The sequence below is a fragment of the Halichoeres trimaculatus genome, unplaced genomic scaffold (genome assembly GCF_033239565.1).
Source record: "Halichoeres trimaculatus isolate MK-OKI-2021-1 unplaced genomic scaffold, fHalTri1.1 fHalTri1_scaffold_10, whole genome shotgun sequence".
Classification (NCBI taxonomy): domain Eukaryota; kingdom Metazoa; phylum Chordata; class Actinopteri; order Labriformes; family Labridae; genus Halichoeres; species Halichoeres trimaculatus.
Window position 1 is genome coordinate 33,016,254 of NW_027437187.1, and position 12,362 is coordinate 33,028,615.

A 12,362-nucleotide genomic window follows, 5' to 3' on the forward strand; every position below is an offset into this window, starting at 1 on the left:
TTCTTTTATTTTAGAAGATACAGTATCTATAAGCAGTGGAGATAACCTTTCTAGATCTGGAGTAAATCCCTCCTGCATACAAATGTGGTCACCATGCAAAAATCAGCACCCAGTAAGGCCTCCCTCAGACAAATTGTATGGCTCTACAACTGTTAACAATTTGAGTTTATTAAGTATTTTTGGCATAAATGCTCACTACAGAGCCCCTAAAATGAAATGGACAGAAATTAAAAATAAATAAACAAATAAATAAAGGGTTCTCTTGAGCAAGGGTTGGTAACTGAAGCAAATTAAAGATACATTTTGTTTTGTTTATGTCACTTTGAGGGCTTTGGGCAACAATGAAATCAACAAGTAACTTTTATTATTTTCATTTTTAAGGCAACAGTAAGCATCACCCAAGTATGCAAGAAAACAAAACGTGTTTTCTAAATGTTAATGTAAAGATTGGTATCTAGATAACTAAAAAGAAAATCAAGTCGAATTTGTATTTAAAAAAAAGGTTCATATAGATAATAAACATTTAGAATGATATTATTTTTGTCTTCTTGGATAATTCATCAATTCTCAAGTTAATCATGTTTCTGAAGCCTCAGACACCGTCACGTACGTGCAGGCAAAAAAAGGAACGTGACGTATGACGTTTTAGTTGCCATAACAACGGTAAACTCTGGAGTTGCCAACGGACGAGAGGCTGTGTTAGCATTATTTGCTAACCTAAGTCCAGTCCTTTTCAGGTAATTAATGAGGTGTAACGTTTAAAAGAAACGTGGAAGCGGAAGAGGTCTGTCTTCTTATTTCTTCTGTACTGACTCGAGCTTTGGGCTCATTACAACATACTTCCGTTTATAGTTAAGTTTAGTTTAAGTGAAACTAACAGGTAAAATTAGCGTTAGCCGGTCAGTTTCAGCTGTCATGTCGGAAACGGAGCGAAAAGAAAACGAGGAGCAGAAGGCTGGAGAAGAAGAGGAGGAAAACTTAGTACCAAATCCACAACCGGGCGAAGGAGGTACACCTGAGCCGACGCCAGAGGACGACAGAGAGCCTAGGAGTGACGCAGAGGAAGTGAACGCTGACGGACCGAGCACAGGTGAGTACAGACTGACAGGTGGTCTAAATACTGTTATTACCTCGTGAAAAAAAAAAAAAAAAAAAAAAAAGAACCAAATGCTTACATGCTGCATCTGCTCCTTACAGTTTTATTTGTCAAACCTGATTTTAACACTAGGTTATAGATCTACTAGAGACAATACAGTTTGTACATTATCAGATCTGGATTAGATAATCTAAGACAGGCTTCAGTCACTGAAAAGATTGGCTATGTCAACCCATATTTTTCCACCTGGACCAGTTTCTTTCTTTCTTTCTTTCTTTAAATTAAAATTGTATGGCAGTCTACTCAGAATCCTTATAAATGTTATCTGATTTACAGATTCATGTGTTGATAACGGTCATAATGTTGATTTTAATGTTGTGTACAGATGTGTTTGAAGAAGCTGAAACTCAGGCTGATCTTCCTGAAGAAGCAGAGCCGCTTAGAGAGCCTCAGAGAAAAGAAAATGTCGGAAACTCTACAGCCACAGGTAAGACTGATTCACAGAGAGTACACATGATGGACTGATGGAGCTGCACATTAAATACTGAAAGCTTAAGCTACTAAGTTTCAGCTAACATGCATCCTGAGATCGGTGTTATTATTGCACTACGTGTCTTAATTGCAAAATTAAATAATAAAATCACACCTCACATTTTTTTTCTCATGTGCAGACCTCATACCTCTAATACAAAATGCAAATGTAAATGCCTTTTTTTAATTATTCACATGAAGCAAGGTTAATCAATCATTTGAACAACATATCATTATTTTTATATACAGAAATGAAATTTAAAAAATGTGAAGTGAAACCGAAGAAAAATCTTCAGACAGCATTTTCAGGCTACATCGAAGAACAGACACGAAAAAAAAACATTAAAAATGAACTTTTCTGTAAATAATCAAACTTTTATGTCAGCCTATTTCCGATGCTCCACCTTTGTTTTTGTAGTCTATCCTTCAAAAACTCTTTTGATTATTTCTGCTAAATCAATCATCTTGCATGGTTTGGAAATATGCATAAAAACCTTCTCATTGTCTACCCCTCTCTTTCCATTCATCACGCATCCTACAGATGAATTTCAGCATCCTGTATGAGCAGAAAAACAATATATGGATGCAACATAGAGCCAAAAAAAAATAATGCACATTATATTTATGCATTATGACACTGGACAGAAATGTAAAGAAGGTAAAGAAGATGAAGGGCAGACAGTGGAGTCCCTCAGATGTTTAGTCCTGTTTCTAGGTAACCAAGCGCAGGTATTATTAAACATGGAGATCGATATCTTGTTAAAGTTGTATTAGCACGGACAAAGACAGCAGTCACAAAGAAATGACTTTCAATAGAGCCAACATTTATACAGCAGCAGACTGACACAGTGGGTTTAACGGTGAGAAAAATCTCCGCTCATCTGAGAGCCACTTAAAAACCCTACACCAACTTTTTACAGCAGTAAGACTTTTTCATTTCTTTAGTGTTTGTACCAACAGTTAGATAACGAGGATTGGTCTCTGTGTTGCAGTAAAGGTGGTTCTGGTGCCAGAGGGTCACGTGATGACAGTGGCGTTTGCCATCGGTCTCAGCATCCAGGAGCTGAAGCGTCACCTGGCCAGTGAGCTGCGAGTCCCGGCTGAGGTGCTGCAGATCTCTCTGGACGGTACGTCTGCCTCTCCAGCAACACAACTTGAAAGTTTATTTTAAATAAAAACAGATTTTTTGAAAGTTTTCCATCTTCACTTGTCTCAGTTCGCCCAGAGCCGGCCCTAACCACTTTGGTGCCCTAGGCAAGTTTTCGTTTGGTGCCCCTTGTATTTCAGCACTGATAACAATTTTTACATACTTAAATCAGAGCAGCAGGGCAAGTGTGCTTCAAACTATTTATTACAACATTTTTATTTGAAATCAGCTGAATGTTAGCTTACTAAGTGCACAATAATGTTAATAAGAAGCAGAACTCTAACAATACCTGCCTCATAGAAGAAAAACTGTAATTCTATACCTGGTTATTTTATCTACACATATAAAAATGTTTGTTTACCTGATTTAAAAGTAGTGAAAATCTCTGAAGTTAGCTTTATTAGAAGTTAGGACTCACACACTCAAACATGACTACCAACCACTAACAAGCTAGCATAACTGTGAGTAAAACTTCTAAATAACATTACGCACATACCTCTGTCTTTTTGGCGTTTCTCCTCCTCCTCTCTTCTTCACTTACACCCCTGGTCTCCTGAAGGATTTGGCTTTTTTGACAAACTGCCCATCCATCTCGTCCATAAATGAGCAGGTGAGGAGGAGCAATGTTGGTGATGTGAACATGCGCCCTTCAGGGTCAAGCCGAGTGCAGGAAAATTGGGCCTTATTTAGGTTATTGTCATGTTTTGCTGATTCTTTTGTAACATTATTGAATTTAAGTCTGGAAATTCTTTCACACAAAAAAGATAACCATGATTGCCAGTCCCCCTAGCATTTGCCTATACTGCCTATGCCACGGGCCGGCTCTGGGCTTGCCCTCCCTTAAACTGAAGCCTGTGTTTTTTGGGGGTTTAAAAACTGATTTCACTGTTGCTAGTGGGAATAATTCCTTCCACACACAAACTTTTGAAAGCTTCTCTGCAATTTTGAAGGTTTAAAAAAAAAAAACTTTTAAAAATCTGCATCTAACATTTGGAGATTACTCTCACGCCTCAAAGTTTGGTTGATTTGTAAAAGTGGGTAAGCAAAGCTTGCAGGAGATGGATGAGTTATGGCCTTTTGCTTTTATTTACTGCCTCTGCGTCTTTTTTGTGAATCTTTTAGGCCAGTGTGTTTAAATGTATGAGAGGTGTTATATTAATTATATTATTATTGGAAGAGTTGAAAAGTCTCATCATAATCTGTAATAAAGTCCTTCTGAACACTTTGTGTGTTGTCAGGCAGAGTGGTGGAGGAGCATCAGAGTCTCATGGAGCTCGGTGTGAGACCCCACAGCTCCACCCGCATGGAGATGTGCTCTGTCGACCCAAACACACACCCACTCCGCCCTGTTCGACCTCCAGAGCACGACAACATGCCGGACGTCCTCACAGTTCGAGTGCAGACAGGTGGGAACACCCAGGACTGTTTTTAGCTCCATTTGTTGTTCAAATTGTATTTTTCGATCCATATTGTCATGTTTTATAATACCCACATTAGTTTTATTTTGAGCACAAGAGGCTTGGTTTCACTCCCTGCTCTCTCTGACTTTCAGGTGAAGGTGTGTTCGAGGAGGTGGTTGTGGAGATCGAGCGTCCCCGCCAGCAGAAGGTCTTCCTTGGCGGCTACAAACACCTGCTGACAGGAGCAGAGTACCACCACGCTGCCGTTCAGACCCTACCGAAGAAGAGGCCCGACAGAGGAGTGGTCGTCTTCAGCCGGGACACACAGGTTACACTGCAGTCTCACAAACCAAGGCATCAAATCCTGCACTACAGAGTGAAAAACTATTTAAAATATTTGCAGAACTGTGATAAAAAAAGTTCTGTTTAACGCACGACAGCACACCGACACACAACTGGTCGTGCATGTGTGTGTGCATTTAAAGGTCATTCATTACTGCCTAACAGCGTTTTCACTCAACCGTGAGACAGAACACAACTCCATGAGCAAATTAAACAATGTAATTACAGCCAGAAAAAATGCAAATGAGCTTGTTGAACCAGAAGACAGGAGACAAATGGTCACAGTAACACCTCTCTGCTGAGCGTCAGGGTTAATTAGTTTATTTCTGACTGTGGTTTGCAATTGGTTCATACAAATATGGAGGAATATGTATAACATTTAGAGAACAACACTGCAGTTAAAAGAGGAAATCATAGAAACAACACACTTCTGTTTATAGACATACGAAAGCTGTAAATATCACCTCTTTAGGCGCTGGTATGAGTGAGTTAGAGCTGGTATGGATGACAGTGGCTACCAGGATAATGGAGCTAACTGCTAAGCCTAGGGTGAAAAAAGGTCCATAAGAAAATAGATGACAGCTTGTCCATCACTCCCCAGTCAGCCAGCCTCCACCTCCACAGGGTCCAGGACTGAGCTTCTTCAGCAGTCTGTTCAGTCTCTGTCTCCTGGATCCTGTCTGCTCACAGCAGGTGAAGCTCTTCCAATGTGGTGTTGGTGTCTGGTGTTAGCTCTGTTAGCCATGTCTGTGAATAACATGATGCTACTCTGCCTTCTGGTATTCCCTCTGTTGCTGGGTTAGCACAGCTAGCTCGTCCATCTTATTGGAGATAGATCTTACGTTCCCAATAACGATGGATGGAAGAACAGGTCGACGTCGTCACTTCTTAGCTCACTTAGACATGCTCATAAGGCTTATCCAAAGTGTGACATGTTTTAATGGCGTTTAAAATTAGTTGACTTTGTTTTAGAAGAAAGTGATGAACTGCTTTTAATCACAAGAAGAAGAAACCAGAGAAACAGCTGGTGTGTTTCCCTGGTGATCCCTCCATATACAAAATAATCACTGAGTTTTTTACGTTCATCACGTTTCCAAGATGAGCTCTCATTCATCTGTTTGCAGTGAGTCTCAGTTTCACTGTAAAAAGTCACACAGAGATTTGTAGACCATACTGTGTGTGGCCTCATCAGACTGGGACCATAGATCCTTCCCCCTGTGTATGACTCACCTTTGCTCTCCTGCACACAGCTGCTCTGCCTCTGGTTTTTAAATGACATATACACACACATACGCACACACACACACACACATACATGCAGACTCTGTTATAATGATGGCTGGCTCATTACAGGTTTACTCTGCAGTAATGAGAACTGCGCGCGTGTGTGTGTGTGTGTGTGTGTGTGTGTGTGTGTGTGTGTGTGTGTGTGTGTGTGTGTGTGTGTGTGTGTGTGTGTGTGTGTGTGTGTGTGTGTGTGTGTGTGTGTGTGTGTGTGTGTGTGTGTGTGTGTTTGTTGTCAGCACCGTGATGAGCTGACCTGCTGCCCTGAACTAAAGTTTGTTTACACACTGCAGCACAGCAGCTTGTTGGCCTCATGATCTTGTCATCTTTCTATTATTCCCAACTCCTTTTTTTTTTCTTTTGTAGCACGTTGTTTCTCCTCTTTTGTCCTTGTAGAAACTTGTTTTTAAGGTTTTAACTGGTCAGGAATCAGCTTGTATTTTTAAGAGACATTTAAAATTATTTTTTATTTCCAGAATAGTTATAAAAAGGTGGACATTTATGAAAAAATAGAATAGAAAATAACACAGCAAAGTACAAACATTAAGAAAAACATGTGTAATGGTGCTCTGTAATGTTGACCAGCACAGTGGCCTCTGACCTTTGAATGTGGCTCAGGCCTTTAAGCTTTTTCCTTTACTGTAAACCGTCCATTTCTAAACAAACAGCAGTCAAATCAGTCAGATTGGCTGAAAGTTTATCGGCATGTTTCCTTTCTTATGTTTTGTCGGTTGCAGACTAACAAGCAAAACTTCAGCTTTGCTGCTCATTTAACTCCAAAGAGGTTAAACAATTACAAAGGTCTGCAACTACAGCACTAGAGAGATCATATTTTTGAAAAAAGAAGAAGTTAAACATAGTTATAAAAGATGTAAATAAGTTGAGACAGCAAGGTAAAAAATTTTAAATTAAATCTTAATGTTTGCCTTAAGCCATTGAAAATCAGACACAATCTGAGGATGCTTCAAAATATTTAATGTTTACTTAATGAATTGGCTTATGCAAGTTACAGCATTATGCTAATTTGTTTATTATTATTATTTTTATTATTATTATTATTATTATTATATTATAATTATTATTATTATTATTATTATTATTATTATTATTATTATTATTATTATTATTATTATTATTATTATATTATTATTAGTATTATTATTTATTTATTTATTTATTTATTTATTTATTTATTTATTTATTTATTTATTTATTTGATTTGATTTTACCAGGTGGGTCCCGTTAAAAATAAAAATATATTTTTCAAGGGAGATCAGGCTAAGACAGTCAGAGGCAAAAGGGCACAAAGAAAGACAAAAAGAACAATTAATTTGGAATTGGAACAATTTTCCAATAAGAGACACAGAAAACAACAACATTGTAAAGAATAGGCTTTAAAGTTTTTCATATGACTTCAAAAACTTTAGCGACACCAGCTTTTTTGAGTTTTCAGGCTACTGTGCCATAAACTCCAGGCTAAGTGTGCAGAATACTGAGGCCCTTTTTTCCAATTTCAGATCTAGCTTTTGGGACCAAGGGCATAAAAAAGACCTGGGAGGGCAATAAATAGTGTCCAGCACTTTTCAGTGTGATAAAAACACACAGATGGTGTCATAGCAGGCCAAGGATCACCTTAGAAACGAAGGTGAATGAGTGTATCAATCAACGGGCTGCCAGAGATGCTTTCCTCACATGATACCACCCTGATTGAAAAAGGTTTGGACACTACAAATTTGTAGATTTGCAAAGCTCAAAACAAGGTATCAGATGCTGAAAGTAAAAGATTTCGTTGGTTTCTGGAAAATTGTGTTTTAAAACATGTTACGCCATTGTCTGGATGGAAGTATTTGCTGCTCCAAACCTTTAGATATTCTTCAGCATTAGCTTCACCTTCTTGGATGATTAAGCTTCCAATGCCATCGACACTTATGATTCCAGTACCATCAGGAGTGCTGTTTGGAGCTATAACCTGATGACAAGCTGTGTTTCATCTCCTCAATAGAAAAGAGGATTCTGCGTCCATGATTTCCAAAAAGAATGTCATGTTTTAAATAATTTCTGTCCAAGTTGTGTCCTTGAGTTCTTCTTTAGTATTATTTAATAATTAAGACAACAACTTCCATGATGCTACACGGTCTCAGCACGTATAAGAGCTTTTTTCCATCACAGGAATCCTCCAGGGATTCATCGTTGACTTCTCTTTTGAACTTTTCATTGGCACAGCCTGTGACCTTTGACCCGTGTTTAATGAAACAGATTTCTCCAGCTCAGTGAATCATTGTAAGTGTTGATGACTTCACTGTCATGTGGCGGTCAGTCAGTCTGCAGGGGGAGTTAATGTACCTGCACACAGTCACCTTTTGGTTGTCAGTCATTTCTGCAGACTTTGTTCTCAAGCTGCATAAATAGTGAAAGGTGTGCAGCATCGTGTTACTCACAGAGATAATTCCGGACATTTTTAAAGGTCATCAATAATGAAAGAGTTCTCTGAGATTAACTGATTTCTCACCCCTTCCTCCTTCATTACAAGGACGAATAGATGTGAGACACTTTGTCAGATTTATAGATACTTTCAATCTGAGTTTCTGCTCCCTGTCAGACTGTAGAGCTGAAGTCTCAGATCCAGCAGTGCGCAGTCGATGTCTCCACCCAGATGACCGGGATCGGCTGCTACATGTCCTGTATGAAGGACAAGCTGCTCACCCCTGGAACCTACATCACTGCTGATGAGTATCACGACAGGAGGCTGAAAGCTGTGAGTCCTCATTGATCGATGATGATTCGATCTTTGTTAAGGATAAATCTGCTCTTTTTTACATCTATATCTCCATCTTGTCCCTCTCAGGTGATCCGTCTACAGTCGTATGTTCGGCGCTGGCTGGCCCAGCAGGAAGTGAATGGGCTAAGGAGGGACCGGGACAATCGTCTGGCCTGGTTGGAGCTGCAGGAGCAGAGGAGGAAGGAGGAGAAAGAGGAGCAGCTGAGAGACCGCCGCCAGCGCTGGATGAACCCTCAGAAGAGGGAGGACTTCAACCTGTTGTTCCAGGCTTTAGAGAGTAGGCTGTGCATGAGGAGGTCTCACTCTGCTGGAAATCCGGTGATGATGATGCTGATGAAATGTTTCCTGTGTGTGTTACAGAGTGGCGACGTGAAGAGGAGCAGGAGATCAACTCGACTCTAAAGGGTGCAGAGAGGAAAGCAGCTCTTTGCGGGCTGCTGGAGCAGGAGACGACGCTGATCAGCGCTATTGGACGGCATCACATCGCCGCACAGAGCAACAACTTCGACAAAACTGTCAAGAACTTCCTGGACAAGGTCAGAAATCCCTAACAGTATCCATGTGACTCTTTGGGTAGTGGACAAATATTCCCAAGCATAATTTCTGAGTCTCTTGAAGTGTTTCTAACAGCGTGATCGTGTGTTTCAGTCTGCAGCTCCTCATCAGTGGAGAGCTGGAGATGGGCGACTGATCGAGATGGACACTCTGCACACTATCAGAGCCAGAGAGCTTAAAGAGCTCTACAACAACATCAACCTGAGTGCCGTCAGTCAGGAGGAGAGACTCCAGGTCCTCATGACACTTAAACACACCGTCAGGGTACGTCACTCTCACATACACACTTCATGAAAACTTAACACCAAGAGTAAGATCAAAAAGAACAAGTCTGACACTTGATGTTGACAGTTCCCTACAAAATAAAAGACTGTTTTTTTATTTTATTTTTTGTTTTATTTTTTAAATACTTTATTTATTCTTAATAGAATAGAATAGAATAGAATAGAATAGAATAGAATAGAATAGAACAGAATAGAATAGGGAATACTTTATTAATCCCAGAGGGGAAACTCAATAGGAGTCACAGCAGCAATCAAGAAAACAAAAGTAAGTAAGTGTATAGAGAGTGCATAAAGGTCCAAAACAAGATAGATGCTTACAGCTTGTCCATCATTTTCCAGTCAGCCAGCCTAACCTTTAGTGTTAGCTCTGTTAGCCATGTCTGTCAATAGAATGGTGCTACTCTGACTTCAGGTATCCCTCTGTTGCTGGGTTAGCATGGCTAGCTTGTCCATTTTATTGAAGATAGATCTTACATTCCCAAAAACAATGGATGGAAGGATAGGTGGATGTCATGACTTCTTGGCTTACACCTGAGTACCTGTACGTTGTCCTCACCTCTTTCTCCTCACCTTGTGGGAAAGCATCAGGCCTTGCACCAGTTAGCATTGACATGCTACAGGCTGCTAACAGCTGATTTCACATGTAAACAATGTGGCCATGGTTACATGTAGGATCTCCAGCAAACACAGGAGCAAAAATGAGTAGGATAAAGTTTTATTTTTTTCCTTTTTTTTATTTTGACATGGTATACTGCAAAAGAAGGACGCAAGAGTGGTCAGAGTAATAACAAAAATTATAAATACATACATACATATACACACTTGTGCATACACACATACATACAAACACATATGCATGTATATGCATAAATGCAAATGCTGAGACATATCGGTCTTTTTAATGAATAAAGAAGTCCACGGCCTGAAAAACACTGACTGATTGTTTTTAAAGTCTTATTGATGTTGTTATTCTTCCTTTCCAGGAGCACAGGTGTCAGCTGACTCAGGACATCGTGGATCTGATCGACAGGGAAGTGGACCTGATGACTCGAGGAGTTAAAGCAGCCAGCCTAGAGGGACTGAGGAAGAGAATCTCCACCCTGTTCCTCCAGTTTGTCAAAGCCCCAGCGTTTAACCCCGAAGCTGCCAGGCTGCTGAAGGTAAAGCAAGAAGCCCTGCTGCTCTCATGTTGAACAGTTTGCTTTTCTCTGAAGGTGAGGTCATGTGATCTGAAATCTTCACCAGGTCCCCCAGAATCCCTCCAAGCTGAAGAACAACATGTTCCTCTGTCGCGCCTGTGATCGCTACCTTCACGCCACCAACTTCAGCTCGACAGCCAGCGCCTGCCACAGCAATCAGTGCAGAGACTGCACCGGGCTGGACAACATAGCTCGATCCCGCAACGACTTATCCTGCTACAAGAGCATCCTGAGGAGGCTGAGAGCCGATGAGCTGAAGATCAACGACGAAGCTAAGATTCCCTTCCTGCTGCAGGTTGTTTACTGCACACTTTGAGGTTTTTAAAGTGCAGAGACCCTGAGCCTTACATCTCTTCATGTTTCTCCTCAGGTGGAGGATTTGAGGTACCTGGTGGAGGTGATCTGGGCTTCCCGCTCAGCCCTTCACGGCAGCAACGACCTGTACAGCCTGGTGTTAGTCCGCTGGGAGCGTCACAGAGACTGGAGCCCCTGGAACTGCATTCTGCTGTCCAAAGAGGAAACCTCTGCTCACCTGGAGGTGGAAGACGTCCATAAGGTGTGTGTCCCTGATATCAGAATATGAGCTGAGTGTGGGAATCCACATCTGATCACACTCATCTACTCTCTCTCAGTGATATCTCAGTTAATGTGGCCAAACAGGTGCAAAAGTTTAGACTTCCTGTCACTACTTCCTGTTTGCATCTAGGCGTACGAGTCGACATTCATCCGCAGAGTCCAGCACAAACACATGCTCGCTCGTCGACACTTCAGCCAGATCTCCACCATGTCTGAGTACCTGGACTCTCCTCCACCCGCTGCCCTGGGCAACCAGCTCGTCTCCATGCCTATCACCATGACGACGGGCAAGCAAGCCACCAACAGCACGCCGTCCTCGGCTCATTAAGAAACACCCCGTGGTTCCCTTTCTTCTGTGCCTGTTTCCATCACTGCTCATACTGTGTCACTTATGAAACATGGAGTCTAATATCTGCAATAAAGTTCATATCAGCTGTGACTCATGCACATTACTGTCATCACGGAAACTTCTGGAACGCCATTTTTATATAAATTGTGGTGCTACTGCCCTTCAGTGAAACAGCATGAAGGTCTGGTGGGCGTAGAAAGTTGTGTTCCTGTGACATCCATCTGAGTGCTGTGAAACTGAGAGCATGAGCTCTCAACGGCACACACACACACACACATGCCTTTGCATGTTACATACTAACACGTTCTGTATGTACTCTGTGGATTAACAGCCTAAGGTTACATGGTGTGTAAAACAGACACACTAAACACACTAAAATGAATCCTAAAATCCTGATAAAAAAGCACCTGTGAAAACCCTTTTTTAACTCTCCAGATAGCAGTAAGAAAACTCAGTACATGAATAGTCTTCAGTTTTCTGCTGCAGACTCTCTAGAATGATAAAATGACCCATAATCCCTCACAGGCCATAGTGAAAAAAAAAACAAAGTCTGCTAAGTGAGCAAAAGCTGGCTAAATGCTGCTGCTTTCTATACAGGTTCCAGGGCACTAAGCTTGGGGACTGGTACCATGAATAACATATGTCAGAGGAAGACGCTTTGGTGCTGGAAACAAGCTTGAAAGTACATTTTACTGTAATTTTGTCCACAGTTTGTCCAAATGGCAAGATGCTGCTTTCTATACATGTTCAGGGGCATACAGCTTTGGGCCTAGTAAAATAAATAATATATGCCAGAAGAAGAAGCTATGGTGCTGGAAAC

At 41.0% G+C, this 12,362-nt stretch overlaps 1 protein-coding gene across 1 annotated transcript in view; it reads left to right on the forward strand.

Annotated features, from left to right (window-relative positions):
- Positions 1-11,620, forward strand: part of iqub (IQ motif and ubiquitin domain containing) — a 45,627-nt gene extending 34,007 nt beyond the window's left edge. The window contains exons 2-14 of the mRNA XM_074677754.1: positions 905-1,090; positions 1,482-1,583; positions 2,620-2,754; positions 4,013-4,180; positions 4,327-4,502; positions 8,400-8,555; positions 8,646-8,856; positions 8,940-9,115; positions 9,228-9,398; positions 10,402-10,578; positions 10,664-10,912; positions 10,988-11,173; positions 11,324-11,620. Of these exons, the coding sequence (XP_074533855.1) occupies positions 916-1,090; positions 1,482-1,583; positions 2,620-2,754; positions 4,013-4,180; positions 4,327-4,502; positions 8,400-8,555; positions 8,646-8,856; positions 8,940-9,115; positions 9,228-9,398; positions 10,402-10,578; positions 10,664-10,912; positions 10,988-11,173; positions 11,324-11,521 (2,280 nt within the window). The 5' untranslated portion in view covers positions 905-915 and the 3' untranslated portion in view covers positions 11,522-11,620. The remainder of the gene's footprint in view (positions 1-904; positions 1,091-1,481; positions 1,584-2,619; positions 2,755-4,012; positions 4,181-4,326; positions 4,503-8,399; positions 8,556-8,645; positions 8,857-8,939; positions 9,116-9,227; positions 9,399-10,401; positions 10,579-10,663; positions 10,913-10,987; positions 11,174-11,323) is intronic.
- The last annotated feature ends 742 nt before the right edge of the window (positions 11,621-12,362 follow it).